The sequence below is a fragment of the Crinia signifera genome, chromosome 4, assembly GCF_055691185.1.
Source record: "Crinia signifera chromosome 4, ASM5569118v1, whole genome shotgun sequence".
NCBI classification, from domain to species: domain Eukaryota; kingdom Metazoa; phylum Chordata; class Amphibia; order Anura; family Myobatrachidae; genus Crinia; species Crinia signifera.
In genome coordinates this window covers 301,732,541-301,759,218 of record NC_139220.1, presented here as the reverse complement: position 1 = coordinate 301,759,218, position 26,678 = coordinate 301,732,541, and the positions used below count along the sequence as shown (strand labels likewise).

The 26,678-nt window shown below is 44.0% G+C and overlaps 1 protein-coding gene across 13 annotated transcripts in view; it reads left to right on the top strand.

Moving 5' to 3' along the window:
- CACNA1A (calcium voltage-gated channel subunit alpha1 A) overlaps positions 1-23,552 on the top strand; it is a 243,911-nt gene extending 220,359 nt beyond the window's left edge. For 8 of the 13 annotated variants that reach the window (XM_083185296.1, XM_083185295.1, XM_083185294.1 and 5 more), the window contains 5 exons: positions 520-633; positions 9,083-9,121; positions 16,658-16,856; positions 19,079-19,290; positions 21,317-23,552. In XM_083185296.1, coding sequence (XP_083041422.1) covers positions 520-633; positions 9,083-9,121; positions 16,658-16,856; positions 19,079-19,290; positions 21,317-21,844 — 1,092 coding nt within the window. In that variant the 3' untranslated portion in view covers positions 21,845-23,552. The remainder of the gene's footprint in view (positions 1-519; positions 634-9,082; positions 9,122-16,657; positions 16,857-19,078; positions 19,291-21,316) is intronic. The other 5 variants (XM_083185302.1, XM_083185297.1, XM_083185300.1 and 2 more) reach the window with 3 other exon arrangements.
- The last annotated feature ends 3,126 nt before the right edge of the window (positions 23,553-26,678 follow it).

Genomic DNA, 26,678 nt, shown 5'->3' with positions numbered 1-26,678 from the left:
AAGAACATAGGTTTGAGGTTGCTTAAAAAATAAACGTGAAAATACTTATTACAAGTATTCAATCCCGGCAGATATGTACAATCCTCGGAAATATTGTCCGTTTAGATTAGATTAAATTCACATTCGATCAACTGTTCTTTTTTTTTTTCTCAGATTTTCAGAAAAGCCGTAGATCGGCAAATCCACCTCTATTTCTGTGGAAACGGCTGATTATTTGCTGGGATTGTATAGGTTCCTGGACGATATTACCGAGTACTGGAAACATTGGCCATCAGTGAATAACCTCTATATGGGGGGGGGGGGGGGGGATATTAATCCTCTCAAATACTGGAGAAGTGAACAAGCGGGAAAGTTGACATTGGCATCCAATCAGCTTTTACCAATGTTAACTAGAGATTAATTTGGGAATTTTCTCCACTCTAGATACTTGATACATCTTCCCTATGTTACAGGTTTTGGTGGAAATGCTGTGTAATAGTCATAGTGTATATAATATAATCTGCGCTTCTTTACCTGCAGTTAGTGGAGATGACAGAGATGGCTCGGGACGGGTACTCTGACAGCGAGCAGTACCTTGTGATCGAAGGACATGGGAGGGCCGCCTCTATGCCGCGGCTACCTGCCGACAACCAGGTGAGCATTGACCAACGGTCTCGCGGTACATCTCCAAGCCTCACTATAGGATGAGTCAAGGTCGACAATTACACACACATAACACATTTGCATAGACCACCCTTAAACAATTAAGGCAGGGATGGGGAACCTCTGGCCCTCCAGCTGTTGATCTAAATACTGTAGATATTTAACACCACAAGCGCTTCTTCTCACTTGGCACTGACTGTCCTGAACAAGGAAGGAACGGTCTGTCTGTGATAGCAGTAGCCTGTGTTTCGCTCAAGTGGTATTGCCCGTAGGGTATAGTTTAAAAAATGCCCAGCATGCCCTGCAACAGTTTTAGCATTGCCAAAATACCAAAACTGTAGCAGAGCATCCTGGGATATGTAGTTCAACAGCAGCTGGTGGGCCAAAGGTTCCCTGCCTTAAAATGTGAGGGTAGGAAAAACTATGATTGATAATTAGTGGAGACAATGCCATTTATTTTTAGCAAAATATACCACCCATACGGAAAAAAAAAAAGTTACAAAGATTTTTTAAACTATACCCTACGGGCAATACCACTTGGCATTGACAGCGAAACACAGGCTACTGCTATCACAGACAGACCGTCCCTTCGTTGTTCAGGACAGTCAGTGCCAAGGGAGAAGAAGCACTTGTGGTATTAAATATCTACAGTATTTAGGTCGAATTAAAAGTGTTGCTGTTGCCCATAGCAACCAATTTACATTATTTCTTTCATTTTCTAGGATGCAATAGAGAAAAAAGCTTTAATAAATATATCCCTTTGACTCCAAGAGCTCTCATTTCAACAACATTTCTCCTAAATAGTGGTAGATTACTAGTAAAATGTTATTGGACACTAGCAATAAAATGACCACTAAACCCAAATATATTTCGTCTATTTTACTATTATTAATTATTATTATATACCTTATGACCTACCTGCAGTTGTTTTCATGAAAATTTGTGCCTGTAACCATTATCTGCACCATTATCTCTGTGAGAGATGTCCCTAACATTTGTTATATAAATACAAATAGAAAATGTTGTGTAAAGAAAGATTATTTTTCCTATATAAGGTAAAACATCACTATGATGAATAACAATTTTTGGCACTAAAAGGGTTAAGTTAAAATATGTTTTCAACTTAAATTATGTTCTGTACATTCATTTTTTAGGGCATTTGAAATAAGTGGTTATATTCTTTGTTTAAAAGGAGGGTTTGAGCAGCGCTGGGTTTCACTGAGAGAATCACACTGTAAAATTAAACAATTTATTGTGTACACATATACATATATGATATAAAACAATGTAAAATAAAGAATTAAAAAATAAAAAAAATTCTTTGTTTAAGTGGAGATTTACCTCCTAGATGGCAGAAGTTTTTGGACATAGGGATGCAGCCAGGTTTAGCTACCCGGTCGGCTTTCCGGTAGCTGTACACATTGGCGCGCCGTTTGCCGAGACAGGGACGCACGAGCGTCTCATTCACATATCTTATTCTCGGTGTCTGGCACGCCAACATGGAAAGCTCCTGTCCACCGGTCGGATAAACCTGGCCACATCTGTATACAATGAGAGATGTGTATAACAACACCCAAAGGGGAGAAAAGCTCTTCTTATCGGCGTTGACAAATAGTGCTTCTTATGATAAAGAGCTGGATGAATATATAAACCAGATGGGTTTTTATACTTACTGTACCTTAAATTCATTTAATTGACTCCACTTGGGGACACTGCTACCATAGGGTATAGAGGGGCCAGGAGCAAGTAATTGCCATCAAATCTGCTTGGATTCTGCAGCTCTGCCCCCCACTTCCGCATTAGTAATAGCTTTCTGCACAGAATTCCCTCCTTTGGATGCAAACAACTTGAAATCGTATGTAGATCAGGTGGCTGCATGGCCAGTGCTCCACGTCTGTTAGGGTTGGCCTGATATTCTCTGGACCTACTTTTCTTTTCTCTGAGATATATAATAGCCCCAATTCTTCTGGCAATAGCTTGTTTAGTTGCTGGCCAACCTCTTGATTTATTTCTTTTTTTGATAATCTAGTATTAAAGTGATATCATTTCTGGGGAAGGCGACCCATTTCCCATTGGTAGTTTATAATTTGCCCGTGGGATTCTGCAAGTGGCTCTGAAGGAGGAACTAATAAGTTTGCCTTTGTAGGAAATCACTGCCACTAGCTTTGACATAAGAAGGGTGGCTGTAACGTCCATGATTTTCAGGAAACACTTTGAGTGCTGCAGCTGAGACACTGGGGTGAGCTTGGAATGTGAAATGGAGATTCCTGATTGCAATCCTGAATCAAACATGTACAGTAGGTCCAACTTTTAAGTCCTGTGAGGATACACATGCTGTATGCTATTTGCGATGGACTTTAAAGACTCCTTTTTGAACCGCTCCACATAAAATGGAAAGGGATATTAGGGTGAGAATGGGTAAAATGGTCAGTGTGGAATAATACCAGGACAGTGACCTGGTTTTCCCTCCAGGAGCCATCGCATGATGAGAGTGTTATATTGAGGTACCAATGTGAACCCGTAATATGTAATAAATTATCATTAACGATCAGCAGCCCTCGATTGCAGAGAGGGGTCATGAAGGGGTGGCAGGTACTGAATATCTGCAGATTTTAATTGTGCCTACTTCTTATTTAGCCCTTCCATACTCCAAGGTAGCAGTGTCCCCAAATAAGATTCAGTATATATTTGGCGGTAATGCTTCAGCTCTATTGAGTAAGTACTTGTATAGGTATCATACGCAAAATTCATGGGGCCAATCCCGCCTGTCAGTCTTTATTGTGTTGTAAACCTCCACTTGACAAAAGGACACCATTCCTGGGCCACAAAACTGGTATCGTTGTGTATGGGCTGCTGGTTACAAATGATTAAATACAGCTATATGTGCAATTTGCACCAATAGCACAGGTTGTAAACTGTACAAAAAGGTGGATTTTAAAATGATACCCCCTAGCCCCCTTTTCTGGTTACACATAACATTCAGCCACCTTGAAGTAAGACTAGGGGGATTATTCTGGTTCACTCGCAAAGGCACAATAACTCTCTAATGTAGAAAACCATGTGCACTGCAGGTGGGGCTGATGTAACATGTGCAGAGAGAGTTAGATTTGGGTGGGGATTGTACTTCAAACTGATATCTATATTGCAGTGTACAAATAAAGCAGTCAGTATTTACCCTGCACAGAAACAATAAAACACCCAAATCTAAGTCTCTACATCTGCCCCACCTGCCGTGCATATGGTTTTGTCCATTAGCGTGATTGTTCCATTGCGAGTGAACCAGAATAACCCCCTATAACCCCGCAGAAGGCATAGGGGAAATTCTGGGTTTATGATTGGGGAACGATCCCTACTAAGATTTGATAACTTTCTTGGAAAAATATTTCACAATTGGTAAAATACTGATTTTTTTCATTTACTGTTTCAACCCATTATTTGCAGCTGAAATGTGATTCCTTACTTATTGTATGTACAGTATATTTCCTGTGTTGCACAATTTGCCTCTTATGCTGGATAGTTGGGCGCACGGTTCACCCCTGCATGAGTTGCATCGAACATATTTGACATCCAGGCCAAGCTTTTAAAATCACCGGCTTCCATAAACATATATTAACCACTGTCCATCACAGATGCATTCATTTAATACACAAACCCTTCGCATATCATAAGTACATGTAGAAGATGTAAAAATAAGGGCCACACGTGGAAAGAGCTATGATTGGTTGTCAGATATACTCGTAGATTATCCGTGCTACACCCACCGGCAACTTGCTGGTGAATGCCATATGGTTATCCTGGGCCAATAGAAGGGAAAATGGCAAGTAGGAAAATATTAATGAGTAAAACGACAACACTGTGACCAAATCATGTAAAGAAGAAGTAATGTTAATGAGAAACACCTGCCTCTCTGATGTGATGGAGGTCCAAAGTGATGGGCCCTCATTAATGTAGTATTACTGGTAAGGAAAGGGGATATGGTAACACCTGCCTCTCTGATGTGGTGGAGGTCCAGAGTGATGGGCCCTCATTAATGTAGTATTACTGGTAAGGAAAGGGGATATGGCAACACCTGCCTCTCTGGTGTGGTGGAGGTCCAGAGTGATGGACCCTCATTAATGTAGTATTACTGGTAAGGAAAGGGGATATAGTAACACCTGCCTCTCTGGTGTGGTGGAGGTCCAGAGTGATGGACCCTCATTAATGTAGTATTACTGGTAAGGAAAGGGGATATGGTAACACCTGCCTCTCTGATGTGGTGGAGGTCCAGAGTGATGGACCCTCATTAATGTAGTATTACTGGTAAGGAAAGGGGATATGGTAACACCTGCCTCTCTGGTGTGGTGGAGGTCCAGAGTGATGGACCCTCATTAATGTAGTATTACTGGTAAGGAAAGGGGATATGGTAACACCTGCCTCTCTGATGTGGTGGAGGTCCAGAGTGATGGACCCTCATTAATGTAGTATTACTGGTAAGGAAAGGGGATATGGTAACACCTGCCTCTCTGGTGTGGTGGAGGTCCAGAGTGATGGACCCTCATTAATGTAGTATTACTGGTAAGGAAAGGGGATATGGTAACACCTGCCTCTCTGGTGTAGTGGAGGTCCACAGTGATGGGCCCTCATTAATGTAGTATTACTGGTAAGGAAAGGGGATATGGTAACACCTGCCTCTCTGGTGTGGTGGAGGTCCAGAGTGATGGACCCTCATTAATGTAGTATTACTGGTAAGGAAAGGGGATATGGTAACACCTGCCTCTCTGGTGTAGTGGAGGTCCACAGTGATGGGCCCTCATTAATGTAGTATTACTGGTAAGGAAAGGGGATATAGTAACACCTGCCTCTCTGATGTGATGGAGGTCCACAGTGATGGGCCCTCATTAATGTAGTATTACACTGGTAAGGAAAGGGGATATAGTAACACCTGCCTCTCTGATGTGATGGAGGTCCACAGTGATGGGCCCTCATTAATGTAGTATTACACTGGTAAGGAAAGGGGATATGGTAACACCTGCCTCGCTGATGGAGGTCCAGAGTGATGGGCCCTCATTAATGTAGTATTACACTGGTAAGGAAAGGGGATATAGTAACACCTGCCTCTCTGGTGTGGTGGAGGTCCAAAGTGATGGGCCCTCATTAATGTAGTATTACTGGTAAGGAAAGGGGATATAGTAAGCAGATTATTTAAATTCTAATAGTCCTTTAAGAGGAGTTTATCAGGTATTATAAGGATCTATCAATTTACGAATCAGTCAAAGCAGAGTCTTTGGAGATGGGTGTGGTATAGGGTTCCGACAGTCGGGATCCCGACAGTCATTAGCCCGAAGTCGGGATCCCGACTGGCCGGACTCAGACAGCACGGTGAGCGCAACAAAGTCCCTTGCGGGCTCGCTGTGCTTGCCTCGCTGCGGGCACGGTGGCTCGCTATGCTCGCCACCTATTCTATTCTCCCTCTATGGGGGTCGTGGACCTCCACGAGGGAAAATAGCGGGTGGCCGTCTGTCAGCGTTTTGACAGTCGGGATACCGACATCGGGTAAATAACTGTTGGGATCCTAAATTATTATCCTTCTACTCGGAAATGTTAATTGTAGGCTCTGAGGCAGTGGTAGTGTCTATTGGAGTATTATTAAGTATGGAGTTCCTGTAACACTATTTTACCACCACTTTTTTATGCTATATCATCCACATGGAGTACAATTGGGAATGGTACAGTGTGACTAGCGCAGCGAGCCATGCAAGGTGAAGCAGTACACTAATGTGCTCAGTTATCAATATAGATACCAAAAAAACCTTGAAAAAGTCCAACTTTAAATGTATTGACCTTTTCCGTGTCAACCTTGTGCATGTCAACATTTTGGGGTTGACCTAGACATCGTCTGTGAGCTATACCACACCAATCCGTCAAGAAAGTGAAGTGCCAACCAGGAAACTGCACCCACAGAACTGACACAGGGTTATTCAGATCTGATCATGAGGCGCGATCACCCTGCGATTAGATTGCCGCTGCCCAGTACAAGTGAAATCCTGCCCCATGCAAGCCAGCGAAATGCTTACCATTCCCCAGCCGCACACCATCAAATTATTTTTCCACTGTGCGCAGTCTGTGCGTAGCCCAGGGCTTACTTGGCAGTTGCTACAGAATCAGTTTGATTGGGGCGGGAGCTGACATCACATGACTTCCCTTCAAACGCCTGGGCATGCCTGCATTTTTCCGACACGCCCAGAAAATGTCTGGTTACTACCGGCTACCTGTCTGTCAACTTAGTAGAATTTATTGCGGGGCGGCATCGCACATGGACGATACGATCCCTATGCCTGCACAGTCTGTCAATCGCTTGCAGCCATGCAATCAGGTCTGAATAACCCCCATTGACTACAAGTGTCTCACTATTAATATTATAGCTTCTGCCTTTCACCAAGGCCGCTCATTACAATGTTGTTCAGCCCTAGAGATGGTAAACGTTGAGTTGTTTGGAAATTGTTCACAGAAAGTTAAAGCTCTTGATTGGCCAACATCAACTGCTGCTGTCTTATGCCGTATGCTGCTGCGCCTGGGCTGGCAATGGGGAGGGACTGCTGGTGGAAAAGGAGATAAATACTGGATATGTCATGTGATTAGATATGAACAGATCTCTAGATCTGGCTGAGGCCCGCTGTCAGCATGCGCAGAAGCAAAAATACCGATCGGTGCATCTACGGATTCAGGCGCACTATGGAAGCTCGCTTACTTGTCAAAGAGCCCAAACTTCCAGGGCGTGGTTGTTTTTTTTCCTGGAAAATGATACAAAGGTCCTAGCAAGAGCAACCCAGGAGTGCCCTGATATGAAAAACATGGCTGAATTTGAATGAACCAATCAGAACCCTGGCCTTCTCTTCAACATGTGGTGAGATAGTAAACTGTCCATCACCGCTCCCCAAAAATTGGAATTCTCTGCCAGGAAAAAGTTTTCTTGGCAGACTCAATAAATATACGATTAAGAAAGGGCTTGTTAGACACATTTCTAGCTGACAAAAACATTGATATATAAATACGTTGGCCAATTATCACTGGGACTTTGAGCTTAAAATGACTTACTCAATTCAAATTTAGGGTTCCTTGGCTAGCCATTGGCTAGGCACAATTCTAAACATATATTTATTTGGTATAGGCTGAACTCGATGGACATTCAGCATCAAAAAAAGATGAGGAACCACGTCGCCCTTGTTACTGCGGACCAAGTTCCCGTTGATGCCTTCATTCCGTCCCTCTAGCGTCACTGTCTATCTAAACCGCTGATGACCATCTATGAAGTATAGGCATCTAACTAGATGCTGTTGACCCCTAGTGGTTGACTGTGGTATTGTCAACCTAAACCAAGTTGATCCGTTAATCCATAACCGTCCAGGGAGTCTCAGCAGAATTGCTCTGCAGCGTTGTGAATATGTATAATTATGCCTGTTTTCAGGTACATTTTTTGTACCAGGGATAGGACTAGTTATTATGATTATTGCTAAGAAACCGAGTGCACAGATGGGAAAGACTGGCAGGGGGGGGGGGGGGGGGGGGGGGGACCTGCTGTGTGAATTTGTAGAGCCCTGCAATCATCATTTCTTTCTATATATAACAATGTGAGGCTGTTCTATTACTAGATGTGGAATGTGGTATTAATACCTTTCTAAGGCATATGAGTGATTATTCATTTTCTGCAACGGTGGTGCTACTGTATATAAATAAAGTCTAACCGAGAACTAATAGGGCACTACAAGAGCCAGACACCTGCTAGAAAGAGAGCTGCCCACAGGGTACCATGGACACACTAAGCAAGAGACTGAAATGTGATGACTCACAGACAAGTTACACGGCTGTTTCCATAATCATTCTCAATCTCAAACGCCGAACACAATAGTCATGTCAGCATCCATTGCAAACCTCACCTGCAACCTGTTCAGACAGTGGCTGCATTGTACTTCTCATACATCATTTACTCTACAGCCAGTTTCCATGCACCTGCTATGGTTGTACTAAGCTGACACTTAGCGTGGTCTTCTTGCCAGGATTTCCCATTCATCTGTGTCTTCCCTTCCATGTGCCACTCTTACATCCTATCATCTTTGTTATTCAACAATACTATCCAGGGTCCTCAATGTGAGCTGGGTCCTGGAGGGGTTGTGGGGGGGGAGGGGAGGAGATGTCTTCTGCTGTGTCAGTGTAACACATGTTGTCCTCTTGTGGCTGTTGTGTGATCCTCACCTCTCTAGTCATTTGTCCTTTAAACTGGGCACTGTTTATATGAAAGTGTTTCGGTCTAACTGCTGTTAACCTGTGTTCTCTCTTTCTCTGTTCCCCCTGCTCTCTGTCCTTCTGTCTCTCTCCCCGTGATGTCTTTCTCTCCGTCCTACACTTCTGTGGTCTCTCCCTACCTCTTGTCTCTCCTCTCCCCTCTGTCTTTGTCTTGCTGTAGCAGCGAAGGAAAACCCGAACCAGAGGGAGTAACCTCAGTGTATGTAACACCTCTAATACATACTCTCACACTTTCTCCTATCTTCTTTCTCCATCTACTGCTCTCATTTGCACCCAAATTTTCTCTATTCTTCTCTTTCCCTGTCACTAAGGCTCTTTCTTCCTTTTTGTTGTTGTGCTGTGTATTCAACTCTAAATATGATCAAACTACTGCACCGCTTTACATGCATCTTTGTTACACCCTATGGGAAGCTTTAAGGAGATACAAAACAAAAACTCTGTATTCTAATGATCCTACAGAAATCAGAGCAAAGTCACTGTTACTTATCGGTAAAAAGAGTTTATGAAAGTTCTGGGCACGTTGTGTGACTGACCGGACAGGGAAGGTGGGGATCCATTTGGATATACTTAAAATACATCATGTCCGTATATAAGAAATAAAAGCATTTAATGAGAATTAGACACATCGTACAGAAGAGAAATAGTGTATGCTCTATAGTGCCCATTCCAGTATGCCCTATAGTGTCCATTCTGGTGCCAAGTATGCCCTATAGTGTCCATTCTGGTGCCCAGTATGCCCTATAGTGTCTATTCTGGTGCCAAGTATGCCCTATAGTGTCCATTCTGGTGCCCAGTATGCCCTATAGTGCCCATTCTGCTGACCAGTATGCTCTATAGTGCCCATTCTGGTGCCCAGTATGCTCCATAGTGTCTATTCTGGTGCCAAGTATGCTCTATAGTGCCCATTCTGGTGCCCAGTATGCCCTATAGTGCCCATTCTGGTGCCCAGTATGCTCTATAGTGTCCATTCTGGTGCCAAGTATGCCCTATAGTGCCCATTCTGCTGACCAGTATGCTCTATAGTGCCCATTCTGGTGCCCAGTATGCTCCATAGTGTCTATTCTGGTGCCAAGTATGCCCTATAGTGTCCATTCTGGTGCCCAGTATGCCCTATAGTGTCCATTCTGGTGCCAAGTATGCCCTATAGTGCCCATTCTGGTGCCCAGTATGCCCTATAGTGTCCATTCTGGTGCCCAGTATGCCCTATAGTGTATATTCTGCTGACCAGTATGCTCTATAGTGCCCATTCTGGTGCCCAGTATGCTCCATAGTGTCTATTCTGGTGCCAAGTATGCTCTATAGTGCCCATTCTGGTGCCAAGTATGCTCTATAGTGCCCATTCTGGTGCCAAGTATGCTCTATAGTGCCCATTCTGGTTTGGAGTTTGTTCTATTGTGTCAATTCTGGTGACCAGTATGCTATTCACAGTATATTCTGGCATCCAGTATGCTCTATAGCAGTGGTTCTCAAACTCGGTCCTCAGGACCCCACACAGTTCATGTTTTCCAGGTCACCCGACTCACTACCAACTGACACATTTTAAAAGATCCACAGGTGGAGCTTATTTTTTTACTTGATTATGCGAGGAGACCTGCAAAACATGCACTGTGTGGGGTCCTGAGGACCGACTTTGAGAACCTGTGCTCTATATTATCCATTCTGGTGACTGGTGTGACCGGCACGTCTACATTCTAGTGACCAGTATACTCTTTAGTGTCTATTCTGGTGATTGTTGTGACTGGTAAGCTCTATAGTATCCATCCTGTTGTCTAGTATGCCATAAACTGAAGTGCCAAAAGTCATGGGATCGGTGCCTCATATTGTGTATGACACCATCTAGCCTAACAAAGAGCAGTAACCCACCATGGCATCTATTCCAAGTCCCTTGGGCATATGTTGACTCATGTCATCCTGGATAGCTTTCCACAGCTCCCTAATATTTGTAGGTTCAGGATATGGGTGTGAATGGACCTCTCCACCATGTCCCATTAATGCTTGATTGGGTTTATTGTGAATGAATGTGGTGGCCACACTATTTGTCCTGGACTCTCCAGAATGTTCCTTGAACCAATTCTGGACATCGTGGGACCGATGGTGCATTTTCCTGATAGAATATTTCATTGTTGTTGTGTGTACATGAAGTCCACGAAGGGCTGCAGAAGGTCAATGCCTTGTAGTGGTTACTGGTCAATGATGTGCTCAGATGGATAAGCAGACACAATCCTTGCCACATGAACACACCCCACACCATTATGGAACCAACACCAGTCCGCATGTTGTGTTTTTATTAACTGGGGTCTATGGCCTCATGGGATCTGCACCACACGAACCTTACTATCAGCCCAAAACAACTGGGATTTTGATACATAGGAATAAGCCACATGTTGCCTGACCTCCAGGTTCCAATTAGCAACAAGCCCAGGTGAAGCACTGTATCTGTTATCACAGTGTTTAGGGGCACTCTGATGGGTCTTCTGCTCCCATATCCCATGGAGGCTAAAGAACACTGCACTGACCTGCTAAATATGCATCTGGTACCTCCTGCATTGAATGTGTCATAAGGGTAGATTTATTAAGCCTGGAGAAGAGATTAAGTGGTTGATACTGTATTACCGGCCAATCAGCTCCTAACCATCATTTTTTTAAACCCAGACGGTAACTTGACAGGAGCTTAATGGCTGGTGATAAATTAAATCTGCCCCAGTGATGCCACTGGTCATGATCATTAAGCACCCGTGGTCTGCCACTGCTCTATACACACTGGTAACGCCTTCCATGAGGTATTCTGGTACAAACATGACACAATCTTGGAAATGGAATGTCCCTTCCATCGGGCATCCATTATCATGCCTGCTCCAACTCCGATACTTCATGATGCCTTGCCATTAGCAGCCCAGCTGGTGGTTAAACTTACTAAGGAAATGTAAAATTACAGCTGCAGGGCATTTACAAGACATCATGGTACAGTGGCACACATACCATTACATGCTGCTATCCCATGACTTTTGACACTTTAGTGTACAGTATCTGTGCGTATATATATATATATATATATATATATATATATATATATATATATATATATATATATATATATATGAACAAGAAATATAGAGAGCGCATTCACCACCTAATAGAATTGTCACCAATAATACTGGTACATAATACAGTGACCCAATACAATGTATGATCTTAAAACCTGAATGCTTTATTATATTTCAAGATACACATCTGGATATTGTTTCCTTTTCGGAATGCGACATCAATAACCCGACGCGTTTCGTCTTGAGAAAGACTTCATCAGGGGTTTTACACTAGGTATAATATCAAATGCTTCAAATGCGTATGGAGTATCCACAACCTTCTATTTAACACCTTCAGGGTGTAATGGGTCAGTAACTGTTGGCTGTTAAGGCCTCCCCATCAGTTGGGTAAATTCTGGATCTCAGATATCCAATGTTTCGAATGTAAGGTAGAAGTGTCCACAAGTGTATGGGGTGTCCACGGCCTTCTTAGTTCACCTATTTCTGGTGCAGGTACAGAATGTCTTAATTTTTAAGGGACCATCCCATCTATGAAGTACTGACGACCAGATCTATGTAGTATACAGATGTAGCGAGCTTCATCTTTGCAGGGGATGGCGATGGCGACGCCAGCCGCCATCCCCTGCCCTGTGCCATCTGTATGCCAGAAGGGGACGCGTGCGCACGAGGTGCGTGCGCGTCCCCCTCCGACGGTGCTGCCCTCGGTCGCCCGGTGCCCACACCGGGCGACCGCACCCCCCCCCCCCCCGCAGTGCCCTCGGGTCCCCCCCAGCCCCCTTGAGTGGGAGGCAGACAGTATTGCGCCCGCCTCGCCGCCCGGATACTGAGACGCACGCGCGTCTCAGTCAGATGGAGCGCCGTGTTGCTGGCGGATCGCCAGCAGCATGCTGCTGGCGATTCGCCAGCAACACTAAGGCCGGCTACATCTGTAGATGACCAGATCCACAATATCCGATGTTCAGTTGTGATGTAGATAAGATACGTGTGGGTATAGGCTGTAGACAGCTCAATTTCTGGTTGAAGCAGAATGCGCAAACTGAACTGGCTGCAGGTATAAATATATAAATAACCAAAGCAAGGTGGTCCAGTTGGATTCTGGCCAGGTTTTATAGTGTTTAGTCGGACCTCATGGCGGAGTGCGCCGGTTAGAACTTTAGCCCATGTAGCCTGTTTTGGGACTTCTACTGGATGGATGTGGAAGAAAACACATAATAGGTTGTTGGGGGTCTGTCGGACCCCATGGCGGAATGCGCCGGTTAACGTTTTATAACCCGGTAATACTGGGTACTTCAGCCAGTAAATATATATATATATATATATATATATATATATATATATATATATATATAATCATGTCTCCAGCACTTCCATGAGTCTCTGCCAATCTTGCTCAGGTGCCTTCCTGTGGGACTTTTGTTGGCAAGCTGCTCAATCAGATTGTGATGTCACTCAGGTGCCAAAAGGGAGGGGTAATTCTGGTTAGGAAAAAACATTTTGTATCCCAATTGCAAACTGAGTGAGAAATAACTACATAATAATCAGATAATACAGAGATCTTGGTTGCATATATACAGAGATCTTGCTTGCATATAGAAGGGTCAGCATTAGGAGGGATTGCTGACTCCAGAGTGACATTGGAGAAGCCAGGGGTATCTCCAGGTAGGCTGGCTCTCAGCATTTTCATGGGGGCTAGTTTTAAACAATTGGGGAACCCCTATCTGTTTGGTTTCCTGATTTTTTAATACCAGCCCGGCTCTTTCAGTCTGGTGCTGGTTACGGCCGTGGGGGAACCCCACGCCGTTTTTTAAATGTATTTTTCTATTTTTTTACACACTGCAGCCTGCACGGATTTGACTGATCCGTGCAGACTGCCTATAGGAATTCATATTAGTGGCCGTATATACGGCCGCTAATACGAATCAATATGACTGAATACGACATGGGGATTACAAAGCAGTCGTATTTGACTGCTAGGTAAATTTCCCTCCGGAATACGAATTTGCATATGGCTAAAACAGCCGTATGCGGTCGGATTCATTTGTATTAAGAATAAGAATAGGAACAATCGTATTCTTAGTAAATTTCCCCCGTAGTATCAGGCTGAATAAAAAAGGAACTTGGCCAGGCCATATTACTGGTGAGGCAACCAGAAATCTAGCCCCTTTTCCCCACACAACAGGGACTTTGTTGCCCATGTCAAAAGATAAGGTGTCCAGAGAAAGACTTTTGCAATATGTCACTTTCCCTGAGGCCTTTAACAAGCATTAACCTTTCCCAGGTACTTGCAGGAGACCAGGGCAGTGTAGAAACTTGTTTATGTTTCTAATTATGCTTATATCATTATTGTCTCCTCCTCTGTGTTGCTGTCCATAATAGAGCAAGAATTATGTGTTCTAGGGTATACATGAATCATATTGCCTTGTGTATGATTGCTGCTTAAATGTTTGCCAGAAGTTCTTGGCATACATTAACAATAGTTAGGGCAGTGGTTCCCAAACTGTGCGCCTAGGCTCCCTGGGGTGCCTCAGAGCACTTGCAGGGGTGCCTCGGTTTGGTGGTCCAGAACCGATTCAAAGTATTTATGGTCAATGTAATAGGCAAAACCAGAGCTTGTGGCTTCCAGTTTTAAAATATGTGGATAAACAGAAGTGAATCCTGTCCCTCACCACATAACTGGACCTAAGGATGAAATATAAGCACAACTTATTTAATTTAACATTGTTTTCTGAAATTCTCGGTAGCAAACTTTGCACCTAGGGGTGCCTTGACAAATATTCCGATAATCTAGGGTGCCATGATGCAAAATAAATTTGCGAACCACTGGGTTAGGGCTAAAAATTGTAATTACATAGTAACTAAAGTACAGGATAGATTCCTTTTATACTTTCAGTCAGGAAGTAAGTTACATTGAGAAACTTGTGTAAATTTTAAGTTAATCTTCATTGCTGGATGGGTCCATGGGAGGACAGTAAATCTATGGTGGGTTCCACTGCCTAGGGGCCCATTGTCCTCCCCTGCGAGACAGACCTTAAACATGGGTTCTACCGCTGCATACGCCTGGTGGGCCCTTCATGGTTTGCTGACCATCTGCATTGCAGGAACCAGAGCAGTATTTATTCCGACTGTTGCTACACTTCCCGGCTACTCCCATTGTCGGGTAACACTGTGTTGTACTGTGCATTACCTCCGATTGTAGGAACATTGCAAACAACAGAGAGACTCACTAAGTCCTACAGCAAGCTATAATGATTGACACAATAGAGACTAGCCAATGGAAGAGCTATAAAGAGAAAAGACAGGAACAGAGACCTGGGGAACACTGGTAGGTAGAGGAAAAGGGGTGTGGGAGAGTCAGACTAGAAGACTGAAGAAAGTCTGAATGAGGTGAGGGTGGTCCACAGTATCAAATGCTGTAGATGGGTCCAAAAGAATGTGTAGATAGAACTGATCGGCCGTCCGGTTGCAGCCGGATCCAATCACTGAAAGGGACGGCTGCCAGGTTGTGGCCAACCCCTCCATTGTAAACTTCTCAGTGTGGCACGGCTTCTTGGCCGTGCAGGGTTTCGCTGCTCGGCAGGAGCCGGAGCGTGTGAAATAGCCCTTGAGAGGTTAGATGGCTATAGAGAGATCTTGAGACACAGGGAACTAGAGATATTGGGGCAGATGTACTAAGGTTTAACAAGAGATAAATCCAAGGGTGATAAGGAGAGATAAACGTCCAGCCAGTCACCTGCTAACTGACATGTTACAGCCTGTGTTTGAAAAAAGTCAGTAAGGAGCTGATTGGCTGGACGTTTATCTCTCCTTATCACCCTTGCATTTATCTCTTGTTAAAGCTTAATACATCTGCCCCATTGCGTGGTAGTTTGACAATCCAGGTCAAGAGAGGGATGATGGTTGTGAGGAGAGCAGGCTTGAAGGAGAAGCAAGGCACTGCGCTCAAAGAGCATATAGGATGAAAGAAAGACATGTGGAAGGCGAGGGGGAGGATAGTGTGGTCAGTTGGTATCTGTGTATAAATGGTTCCTACTTGGGTCTACCAGGCAACCTTATGAGTGTGAGCCTCCAAGCCTATTGTATGATTGGTGTAGTCACAATGGGAGGGCCATTTATGTGAACAGCACAGTAATAACGTGTGCCAGGCTCTTATCAATAAGTTTGTGACCACATACACTGCACTTCCTACATGCTAATATTGGCTTTTATAAATACAGGATAGATCTCAATACATCAGATGGAAATAATTCACCGTTTAGATGTCTCCTAGAGTCACACATGCTACAAGGCCGTGTGGATTGCCTATTAACTTTAACAACGCTACTTTAGAAACCCATTGGTAGACAGAAATCCACATCTTACTAGATGTTATTGCGCACAACATGTGATCATTTCCAAAAAGAAATCTACCGTATGTGATGAAACCATGCAGGCTCGAGGATTATTTTCAAGGCCTCAACACCGAAGCCCATTTATCTGTTCCAATCTTGGTGATCTTCAAAGCGTTGCTACATTTGTTGCCTCTCTGTGCTTTGGCTGCAGTGAAAACATGACTTGCTTAATATGTCCTCAGTAACTACATTCGTTTTTTCTCTTTTTTGTCTGAGTTTACATATAGATTGCCTTGAATGTGTTAAGCTGGTTCTAGGTAAGTGGACGCAGGTGCTCATCATTGCTTTATACCCAACTTGCAGACCATTACGGATGGGAGCCCAATGAAGCGCTCAACATCTATGCTTGGTCATTCCCGGTCGAAAGGCATCCGACTAAACGAATATTCATTGGAGAGGGTAACTCCGGATGAAGGTCCTCGTCCCGGGAACCAGCGCAGAAGAGAGCGAGGGCATCGGGTGTCCGAACGATCCCTAACTCGCTATGTGGATATGGAATCAGGTTAGTAAAAGTCAGCTCTACACAGGCTGATTGGCTGATGACCATCCCTTGTGACCTGTTGTCCAACATACGGTAGAATGATCTAATGGACTTGGATTAATCATTACCATTCTCTGTTGCATTTCTTGCCGAAACTCTCTGCAATATACAGCCAAAATATATCGGTACGAATACCCCAGCGGGTTTGGTGGGTTTTTTTACACTTCAAATTTATTTATATTAGGGCCCACATACAATTTGGGCCCGATTCTGATGGATTGGGCCGAGAAATCCGGTGAAATCGGCCCAAATCACAAGGAGGTGACTGTGTAAGCTGGACCCAGGAAATCTGGGTTCCGCACGCTGACAAAACGGGTGATGACACTTCCCTGTTTTCTAGAACGGTCCCGGTTTCCGTCCGCAAACGTTGCAGCATGTCAGTCATGCTGCAGCTAAGGAAAGTACACCACTACATTTATAAACCACCAAGTACTGTTGCAGTTTAAAAATTTAATTTAAGATTTTTATTTTACTTTTTTTTTTTTACTACAAATCAAATTAGGAAAGTGAAGGTCATCTGGGCCACAGTAGACTGATACTTACAGGTGTCTCACTTCAAGATGTCTATTGCAGCAATTTCTCAGGAATTATATTTATTATTATCAAGGTGGTTGAGCATATCATCTTTTAAATTCAAACCAATCCTTATCTGTGTGGAGTTTGTATGTACCAAGTGTGTTTGCATTGTTTTTACTCTGGGTGTTCCGATTTCCCCCTTCACTATAAAATAGCCTTAGTACTGTCTATATGTTAATGTGGGTTAAGTATGATTTACCTACAATTTACCTACAATACTGACCATTTAAAATGCCGACATGGTCAAAATGCCAACATTTAAAATGTATACAGGTCAAAAAGTAGACTGCATCCTGTTAATATGTGTGTGTTTGGTGGGCAGTATGGAATGTAAAACTCCACTGTGGCAGGGAATGATGGTGACTAATCTATCTCTGTAACATGTTGCCTAATATCTATATATATAGTGCTATAATATATAATATAACGCTATATAAATGATGATAAACAAATAAACAAAGTCCGGCTGCCCTTAGGAAGCCATCCAACAGCTAAAAATATTTACTAGCATTTTTCAGAGGTTGTCGTCCCTTTCCTGTTGCTCGTGTATGATAGTAAGAACCGCCTCCTTTCATTATTATTGGTCCAATGGCTCCTCAGGTCAAATTTTGTCAACTGTCCTCTTTGTAAAATCATGATGTCTTTCACAAATGAATGTGTAAATCATTCAATCTGAAGGAATGGTCTTGGATCAATGCATCTGATGCTCGTTGCATTGTAAGACGTTAATTTTCGTTTTACAACTTTACAACTTATCCCGGGCAGTGGGAGCACAGTGATGTGCAGGTGATTTTTTTAAGCTGGGAACACATTTTACAATTATCTGTCAGGTCATCTGTCCAATCCGGCTGATTAGAAATGACAAATGACCATTTGCTCCCAAACAATGGAAAATGGACAGTAACGGTTGTTACAAATTGCTTAAATCCATTCGATTTAAATGAATGTGTATAATAGAGATTGGTAGAGAGTTTGGATAGGTACATGAAGACTAGTAAGGCGATGTAGGTATCCGCGGATTTGTAAATAGGATAAATTATGATCATGGTTGTTATCTGTGTTCTAAGATACCACTTAAAGATATTGGGCCTTATTCTAGTTCACTCTTAGAGGCAAATTCCTTCTTAGCTGGACAAAACCATGTGCACTGCAGCTGGGGCAGATGTAACATGTGCAGAGAGAATTAGATTTGGGTGGGGGTTTTTCTTCAAAGTGAGATCTATATTGCAGTGTAAAAATAAAGCAGTCAGTATTTTCCCTGCACAGAAACAAAATAACTCACCCAAAGCTAAATCTCTCTGCACATGTTACATCTGAAAAGGGGGTGCGGCTTATGCAAATGAGGGGTGCGGCTTATGCAAATGAGCCGCGTCCCCGTTTTCGGCCTGGAATAGACGCTGTGCGCATGCGCACAGCATCTATTCTGTCAAATTGGGGGGGCTCCCAACTGCCCCCCCCCCCCCGCAGCGGGACACCTCCGGCCGCGGGTGGGACAGGACCCGGTAATCGGGACTGTCCCGCTAAAATCGTGAGTGTTGGGAGGTATGAGCCTGGGAGCAATGCTGTTGAGAATGAGGCATAACCTTGTGTCCCAATATCGTCTCTAGGTCTTGGTACAGAGCTTAGCACCACCACGCAGTCATGCGACCTGCCTTCAGAAGAACGTGGACGTACCCGAGATCGAAAGCACCACCACCACCACCATCATCACCACCACCACCACCATCACCACCCCGGATCTGAGAGGGAGCGCCAAGAATATGGGAGGGCAAGTTCTCGTTCGCCAAGTGCGGGTCGGGACTATGCTCCACACAGACAGGTGGGTTCTGCTCTCTATGATATGTACACAAGGGGTGTAAGGGTACTGACTGCACTAGAAAAGGGTAGGGCAGTTTACTATCGCAGCGCAGGCTCCAGAGGCAACATTAACACTTTGAATTTGCAAAGTGATTATTTTTAGAACTAATTCAAGGACCGCTAAACCTAAAAGTTACCTAATACATGCTACTAATACAATTCCAAATGTGCATATTGTGTTTACATTCAGTGCAGAGATACAGACCACAGTGTGCTAGACGCACCAGAGCAGAGAGCGACACCCCACACATTGAAAGAGGAATTGCACGGGTTGCAACAGGAGCAGGGTGCTAGAATGACCCCCAAAAATGTTGCGCCCGGCAAAAAACTTTTTATATTTTTATAGGACCTATCCAATTGTTAAATACAAAGACGCAAAAAAGATGCAAACCTATGTATTTTTGTATTTTCGTTGCCATGATCACCGAAAAGAAACACGCTTATTGTGGATTTGGCTTTCCTTGCCTGAGGCAGACAAAACCAAACCCCTGGTAAGCATTGGCATTGGATAGCATTGGATAGCCCTCGGTAATACAATTACCAGCAGTAATTTACCCCCCCCCCCCCCCTCTATTTTCCAGCACTATCAGACAACAAGAGGCAGACTTTCCCCATATTAATGTCAAATAATGATGTAATAAAACTGTTCAGATCATTATCAGACACGGTCATAAATGCGGCTGTCAAATATGTCCTCGTCCTGTGCGCAGACCCAGCTTCTTGACAAATGGGATAATTATTTGCACACAAAGTTATCTTTGTCTGCTACCAGGAACCTGTGTCCTGAAACAGCTGAACTGCGATAGTCTGTTACGTTACACGTACATATGTGAGTTGTTAGTAGCTGCTATTTTAGATTTAGCTGTCCTGTGTCTACAGTATACATTGTCCATCTGAGCCTGCTGATCCCTGGAGCCAGGTCTCCATTGCAGAACAAAGCGTTCAATTGCTTAGGCATTTACATTGTAAAGTATCAATAGATTAATGATGTGTCAGAAGGTGGGTTTATTATAAAACAGAATCTAGCCCTCTACACTCATTCCTTGCCTACTTTTCTTAACTCCTTGCATCTGTGGTATTTTTTTGGTTGAAGGGGGGTGCCAGTGTGATGCCCCTCATTTCATCTCTCCCCTCCAGTGTTGTCCCTCCTGCTTGCCCTTCAACCCCCCCCCCCCCCCCCCCCTTTGCTGGAGTCTCCGCTTCCCATATTTCCTGCTGCACATATATTTTAGAGGAGTTGTCCCTGGGGATATGGGGAGGAATGGTGAAGGAGAGGAAGGTCTTGTAGTAGTGGGCTTTGTCTCTCTTTTAGTTGCCTTCTCCCACTTTGGTTGGATCTTCTGTCTCTTACCCCTGCTTGTTTTGCTCAATCTGCTTGTTCCTGCACAAAAACTTACAGAAAATCCATCTTTTTTCCACTTTTTCCGTTTTTTTTTTATTTCCTTGTCGCTGTGGCACCCTACCCTCTCTCCTCTTACCCCTGTCATGCCCCCCCCCCTTCTGTGTACATGTGAGGGCACTTCTCTCCTTTCCTTGCTTATCTTTTGACTCGCCTTCTGTATCTGTTTATCTTGAATGTTTCCTATCTCTCCGATCCATTCTTTAACTTTTGCTAATTTGTCTTCCCTTCATTCGTTGTTTCAAATTCATCTGTCATTCACTTTGTGGCCCTACGTTATCATGCTCCTCCTCCTCCACGGACAACTCTTCTCTTATATCTTCATTTGACATTTCCTTTATCGCCCTGGATGTCCTTTTCTTCATTTTGTGTCCCGTCTTTTGTTTTTAATTTTATTTTCTTCCTCTCCTATGTGTATCCCTTTTATGCATTCTTCATGACTTATGCTTCTGTCTGTAACTTCTCAATTCTCGTTGCCCTCTTTTCTCTCTCCAACCTCTCGTGTCTTGTATCCCTCCCACCTGGCGTGTCTCCTTTTTCGTGTTTTCTCTTGCTCTTGAATTCCCATTTTGTTTGGATTTTTGTGTAGGGCAGTAGTTCAGTGGATGGCAGCCCCGTGCCCTCAACCTCTGGGGCCAGCACACCCCGCAGAGGAAGGCGACAGCTGCCCCAGCTTCCCCCAACCCCCAGACCACGCATTACCTACTCCCCTGTGGTTCGACGGCCTGCCAGCATCTGCCCTCAGCAGCAGCAGCTGTCGCCAAGCAGAATGACTACACCCCTCCCAAGAAGATACCCTCAGAATGACAGCAACGTGGGCAGCAACGAGAGACGAGCCACCCATAACGACTCTCCCCGGCCACATCGACACACCAGGGGACACTGCTCTGATGCCCCTCGCGCTGGATGCAGGCACAGTGGTCCATACCGGGATTCCTCCTATGAGGGGCCCCACCCCTGTGACCAGCGCACCTCCAGGACTGCCGACCCCGGAGGGGTACCCCCTCTCTCGCCACATGGGCGCAGGCTGCCCAACGGCTACTCCCATGGGACCCCGCGACCCACAAAATCTCGTCACGAACGTTACAGTGAGAGCGAGGAGGACGACTGGTGCTAAAAAAAATTATATATAAATATATATATATAGAAGTATATATATGTGTATATATACACACACAAATATATATATATATATATATATATATATATATATATATACACACACACACACATAAACTTTAATCTAGCAGGGAAATCAAAGACACTTCTGAAAAAGAAATAAGACAGGGGAGGAAAATATGTTTCCCAAAATATAAGAGATTGTCACCAAAAAAGAAATTCTTCCCTGGGTTCCTTTCCACACTTTTGGAAAAGGACGGACGCCCTTGCAGCATGTTTTTTTATTACCCGTTGTATTTTGGGAGGGCATTTGGATTTTGAAGGAGAGTAGATGACACTCAGGAGGATAAAGCAACAAGTTTACCACCAAATCCCCCTTCCTGCTCTCTGAGCTCCCCAATTTCACATAGCTCAGAACCATCTCCATTGGTCAAATATTTCAACCTGGAAGAAAAGAAGACGCAAAATGGCGTGAAAGTTTCTAAAAAAAAAAAAGCTGCAGAGAACTTTTGGAAAATGTACAAAACAAATGGTATTTTTTTTTCTTATTTTATTTTTTTTTCAATTTGTATTGATGAGTTTTATCATCCAGAGGATTGGATATGTGGGTGCTGGTTTAATGTCTTGGAAAGAGCACGCAGATGCACACACGAGAGTGTTTAGAGCTCATATTTGTTCATATTGCCTGCGGAAATGAGAATATTAACAAAAAAAAAAATCCAACAAAAAAAAAAAAGACTGAAAAAAAGTTGGAGAAAAAAAAGAAAAAAAAAAAAAAGCAGCATTTGATTCATCTGATTTTTGCTTGAAAGTCCCAAAAACAAGACATAGAAAAAAAAACACACACAAAAAACAAAATTGCGTTGCTAATTTTAAAAGCTTTTTTTCCGACTTTGTTTGAAAAAAAAAATGTTAGATGCGGAGTGTGGCGGATGCATGAATATTATAAATGGCAAAAAAAATGTTAAATATATATATATATATAAACACATTGAATTTAAGATAATGATAGATGAAACCTGGAATCTCTACCCAAGTGGCGAGCTGAGAATTATTTCTGTGAGTCTAAAAAAAAAAAATGAGGGACCTGGTTTAAAGCGGTTATAAATCATATTTTTAAATTTTCTGATATTATTTGGTGAAGTAATGTTTTTTTTTTTTGTGAAATGAGAACTTTACAGATTTAACGTCACATAGTTACAACAAGAGATGGGGAATGAGCTATACGGGCCATAAATGTTTCTTTCCAGTGTTTCCCAACTCATATACTGTATAGCCAGCCAGGTGGACATCTGACACACATGTGCCCATGCATCGAAGTAGTGATAAATACTGGAGATGTGGATTTTTAAAGTGATGGCTCAGCCTGAGATTAGGAGAGTGGTGGGGTCCGGGGAGGTCAACTTTGAGGGAAAGCATGGTATTAATGCACCCCCTAGTGGCACTGCTGCGCTGGTACGTGCGTGAAAATTAAATTGGTATGTATTTACTCAAAATGTTTCTCAAATATGGTGCATATTACAACTGTTTTTTTTTTTTAAAATTGCGTTTTTTTTCTAACTTAAAACTTGTGTTGCGACCAATAGAAATTGTCTGAATATCTTCTCTTACAACTTTATACCACTCTCCGTGTCTCCAGGTGGTGCGCTAGAGAGTCTAGAATCGAACACAAATTGACTTAAACCAACTCAGTGTGGTTAAACCAACCCCCCCCCCCCCCTATGTTTCTCCTGTGTTGATTTGTTCATGTTTTTCGTATGCAACTGTGTATAACTGTGCACATGGCTTAGGTGACCTCACTCCCTCTTAAAAGTGAAAATATCATTAAAATCAAATGTTGCTTATTTTGCAGCAGTCTTACAATCATACGAACTATCTCCACTGGCTATGTCTGCAGGCAACAAAAACAAGTGGCCAAAATACAAAGTGGTTGCCTCTAGATTCCACAATCAACCTGGCAATGCTCGAAAAATCAGAACGGGTGATCTATTGCGGGCTAGATTCTTCAGCGGTGGTTCACAAATGGGCTTGGTGACTAAAAGCAAGCCAAGGTGCTGTGACAAATGGCAACCAAAACTTTGGCTTCCTTTTGTCAACCATACTGATTTCGGTACACTTTCAGTGTTACAATAATTTCCCCGCCACGTGGAGGAATGTACAGAAACGTGCACACGGTGGAGAACTGTTCCTTAGAAGAACACACAAATTTGTAACTTGCTGCAATTATTTTGTAAAACAGAGAATATGGTCTTTTTAATATGACGCGAATGCGTTTCATGCAGATGGGGTTGTGTCGAAACACTACCACCGCTCCCAGAACAATGTTCTCTGAGCAGGTATTCCACATCTTCACAGTCCATCCCAGTCTCATGACATAGGCCAGGTAGATTTGTATGTGCTATAAAATAAGCATCATCTATGTTTAGTGATTGGAATTTTCCTCTTGTATAGGAACAACACCATTGCATTACCATGGGTATTACAGCGAGAGAGATCGGTAATCCCGCCAGCTGTCATTTCCCTGTGTTATGATTAGCGATAACGCAGCTGTGTAGCCACTCGGCTAATGGCCACATCGTACGAGAAAAATAGCGGGACAGCCAGATACCTCACCGCTTCCCTCGTCCTGGTTCCAAATCCAAATAGCAAGGTCACTGATTTAAGAATGAGTTACTCTGACAAACGGATGAATGAGTACAATGGACTGAGCCAGCCACCTCTGCTTTAGCATGCATATATGACCTGTTAGCGGCTACAAAGGGCAGGCTTGTAGACTTATTATGCACTATGCCATGCCTTTCTTTTGCACTAAAATAAGTGTTATGTTACCCTGTAAGTGCTAAGAGAGAGAAACATAAGAAAGGTTTAGGAGTCTTATCAATGTGCCCGGGTGATGTTGGTGAGGGCACAGTCTGAGGCAGAGACTTATTGTACACAGATGCATCATGCACTATTTTTTGTCATTTCTGGGTGTTTTATAATTAAGTATTATGAAATAAAACATAACGGTTTGAATTCTGTGTTTGCATTACGCTGCAAATCAGAAACCTCGCTGGATGAGGCCAGGTCTTCGGGATTACATCGGAAATGTTCCCTGCAGTAGCAGCTTTGCATGAGACCGAACGGCAGCTGTATGTCATTGTTACTGATAGTATTGTAATTTATGGTTATCAGCTCTGCTCATGTAATAAGCAAGTTATTGATCATCACAATGGAGCCCAAGTTGGCTGCAGTCAAATAGAATTGCTTGTTTCACTAATGAAATGCTCTGAGACCGTATACAGTGTGGTCACAGGTAGGTGAATGGGTTGTTCGAACAGTGATTGTCACAAATGCTGGGAAGAGCGGTGTGTCACCTGTAGTGTACATGGTGAGGGTCATGTCACTATAGCACAGACAGCACTGACCAGACACTAATCATTTCACAGCACATACAGGGGTAGATGTATGAAGCAGTGATAAGGGAGGAGAAGTGAGCCAGGGGAGAAGTGGTCCATGGCAACCAATCAGCTGCGCTTTATAATATGTTATGCAAATGATAGATGATACTGCAGTGCTGATTGGTTGCCATGGGCCACGTCTATCCTCCCTTATCACTGGTTCATACATCTAACCCACTAAGTTCTGCCAATACCTTCATTGCTGTGGCCCTGTGCTTAGATTTCTCTAGTTACATCTGGCCAATGACCAAACAAGGGCTTGTGAGTGATCTATTTTCTTACTATGTATGAAGGGAGCATACTGTAGGCCACTGGCCATACACACAATGGCTACCTGAATTTTTACACTGCATTTTAGAGTAGAGCTAGGCTGTTCCCCATGAACTCTAAAACAGCCAACCAGTTCTTAAAGCGCACCTTTTTCACACAGCAGAGGGAGCCATTTTGCAAAATAAACTCAACCCTTTTGTTAAGAGCCTGTGACATCACTGAGGCACTGAGTCACTACAGGAGGTAGGACAGTTGGCCACTACAGGAGAGAGGGCAGCCGGTCACTACAGGAGGAAGGACAGCCGGTCACTACAGGAGGGAGGGCAGCCGATCCCTACAGGAGGGAGGACAGTCAGTCACTACAGGAGAGAGGGCAGCCGGTCACTATAGGAGGAAGGACAGCCGTTCACTACAGGAGGGAGGGCAGCCAGTCACTACAGGAGGGAGGGTAGCCGATCACTACAGGAGGGAGGGTAGCCGATCACTACAGGAGGGTGTGCAGATGGTCACTACAGGAGGGAGGGCAGCCGGTCACTACAGGAGGGAGGGCAGCCGGTCACTACAGGAGAGAGGGCAGCCGGTCACTACAGGAGAGAGGGCAGCCGGTCACTGCAGGAGAGAGGGTAGCCGGTCAATGCAGGAGAGAGGGCAGCCGGTCACTGCAGGAGGGAGGGCAGCCGGTCACTGCAGGAGGGAGGGCAGACGGTCACTACAGGAGGGAGGGCAGCAGGTCACTACAGGAGGGAGGGCAGCCGGTCACTATAGGAGAGAGGGCAGCCGGTCACTACAGGAGGGAGGGCAGCCGGTCACTATAGGAGAGAGGGCAGCCGGTCAATGCAGGAGAGAGGGCAGCCGGTCACTGCAGGAGGGAGGGCAGTCGGTCACTGCAGGAGGATGGGCAGCCGGTCACTGCAGGAGAGAGGGCAGCCGGTCACTGCAGGAGGATGGGCAGTCGGTCGTTACAGGAGGGAGGACAGTCAATCACTACAGAAGACACCAGTGTACACTAATTTGGAGGATCAGCTGGCTATCTGCGCTATGTATCGGCTGAGTACAGTATACAGTATATAAATATAGATGCCACATATTCTAATTATCTATAATATGGCATCCTTCCAACAG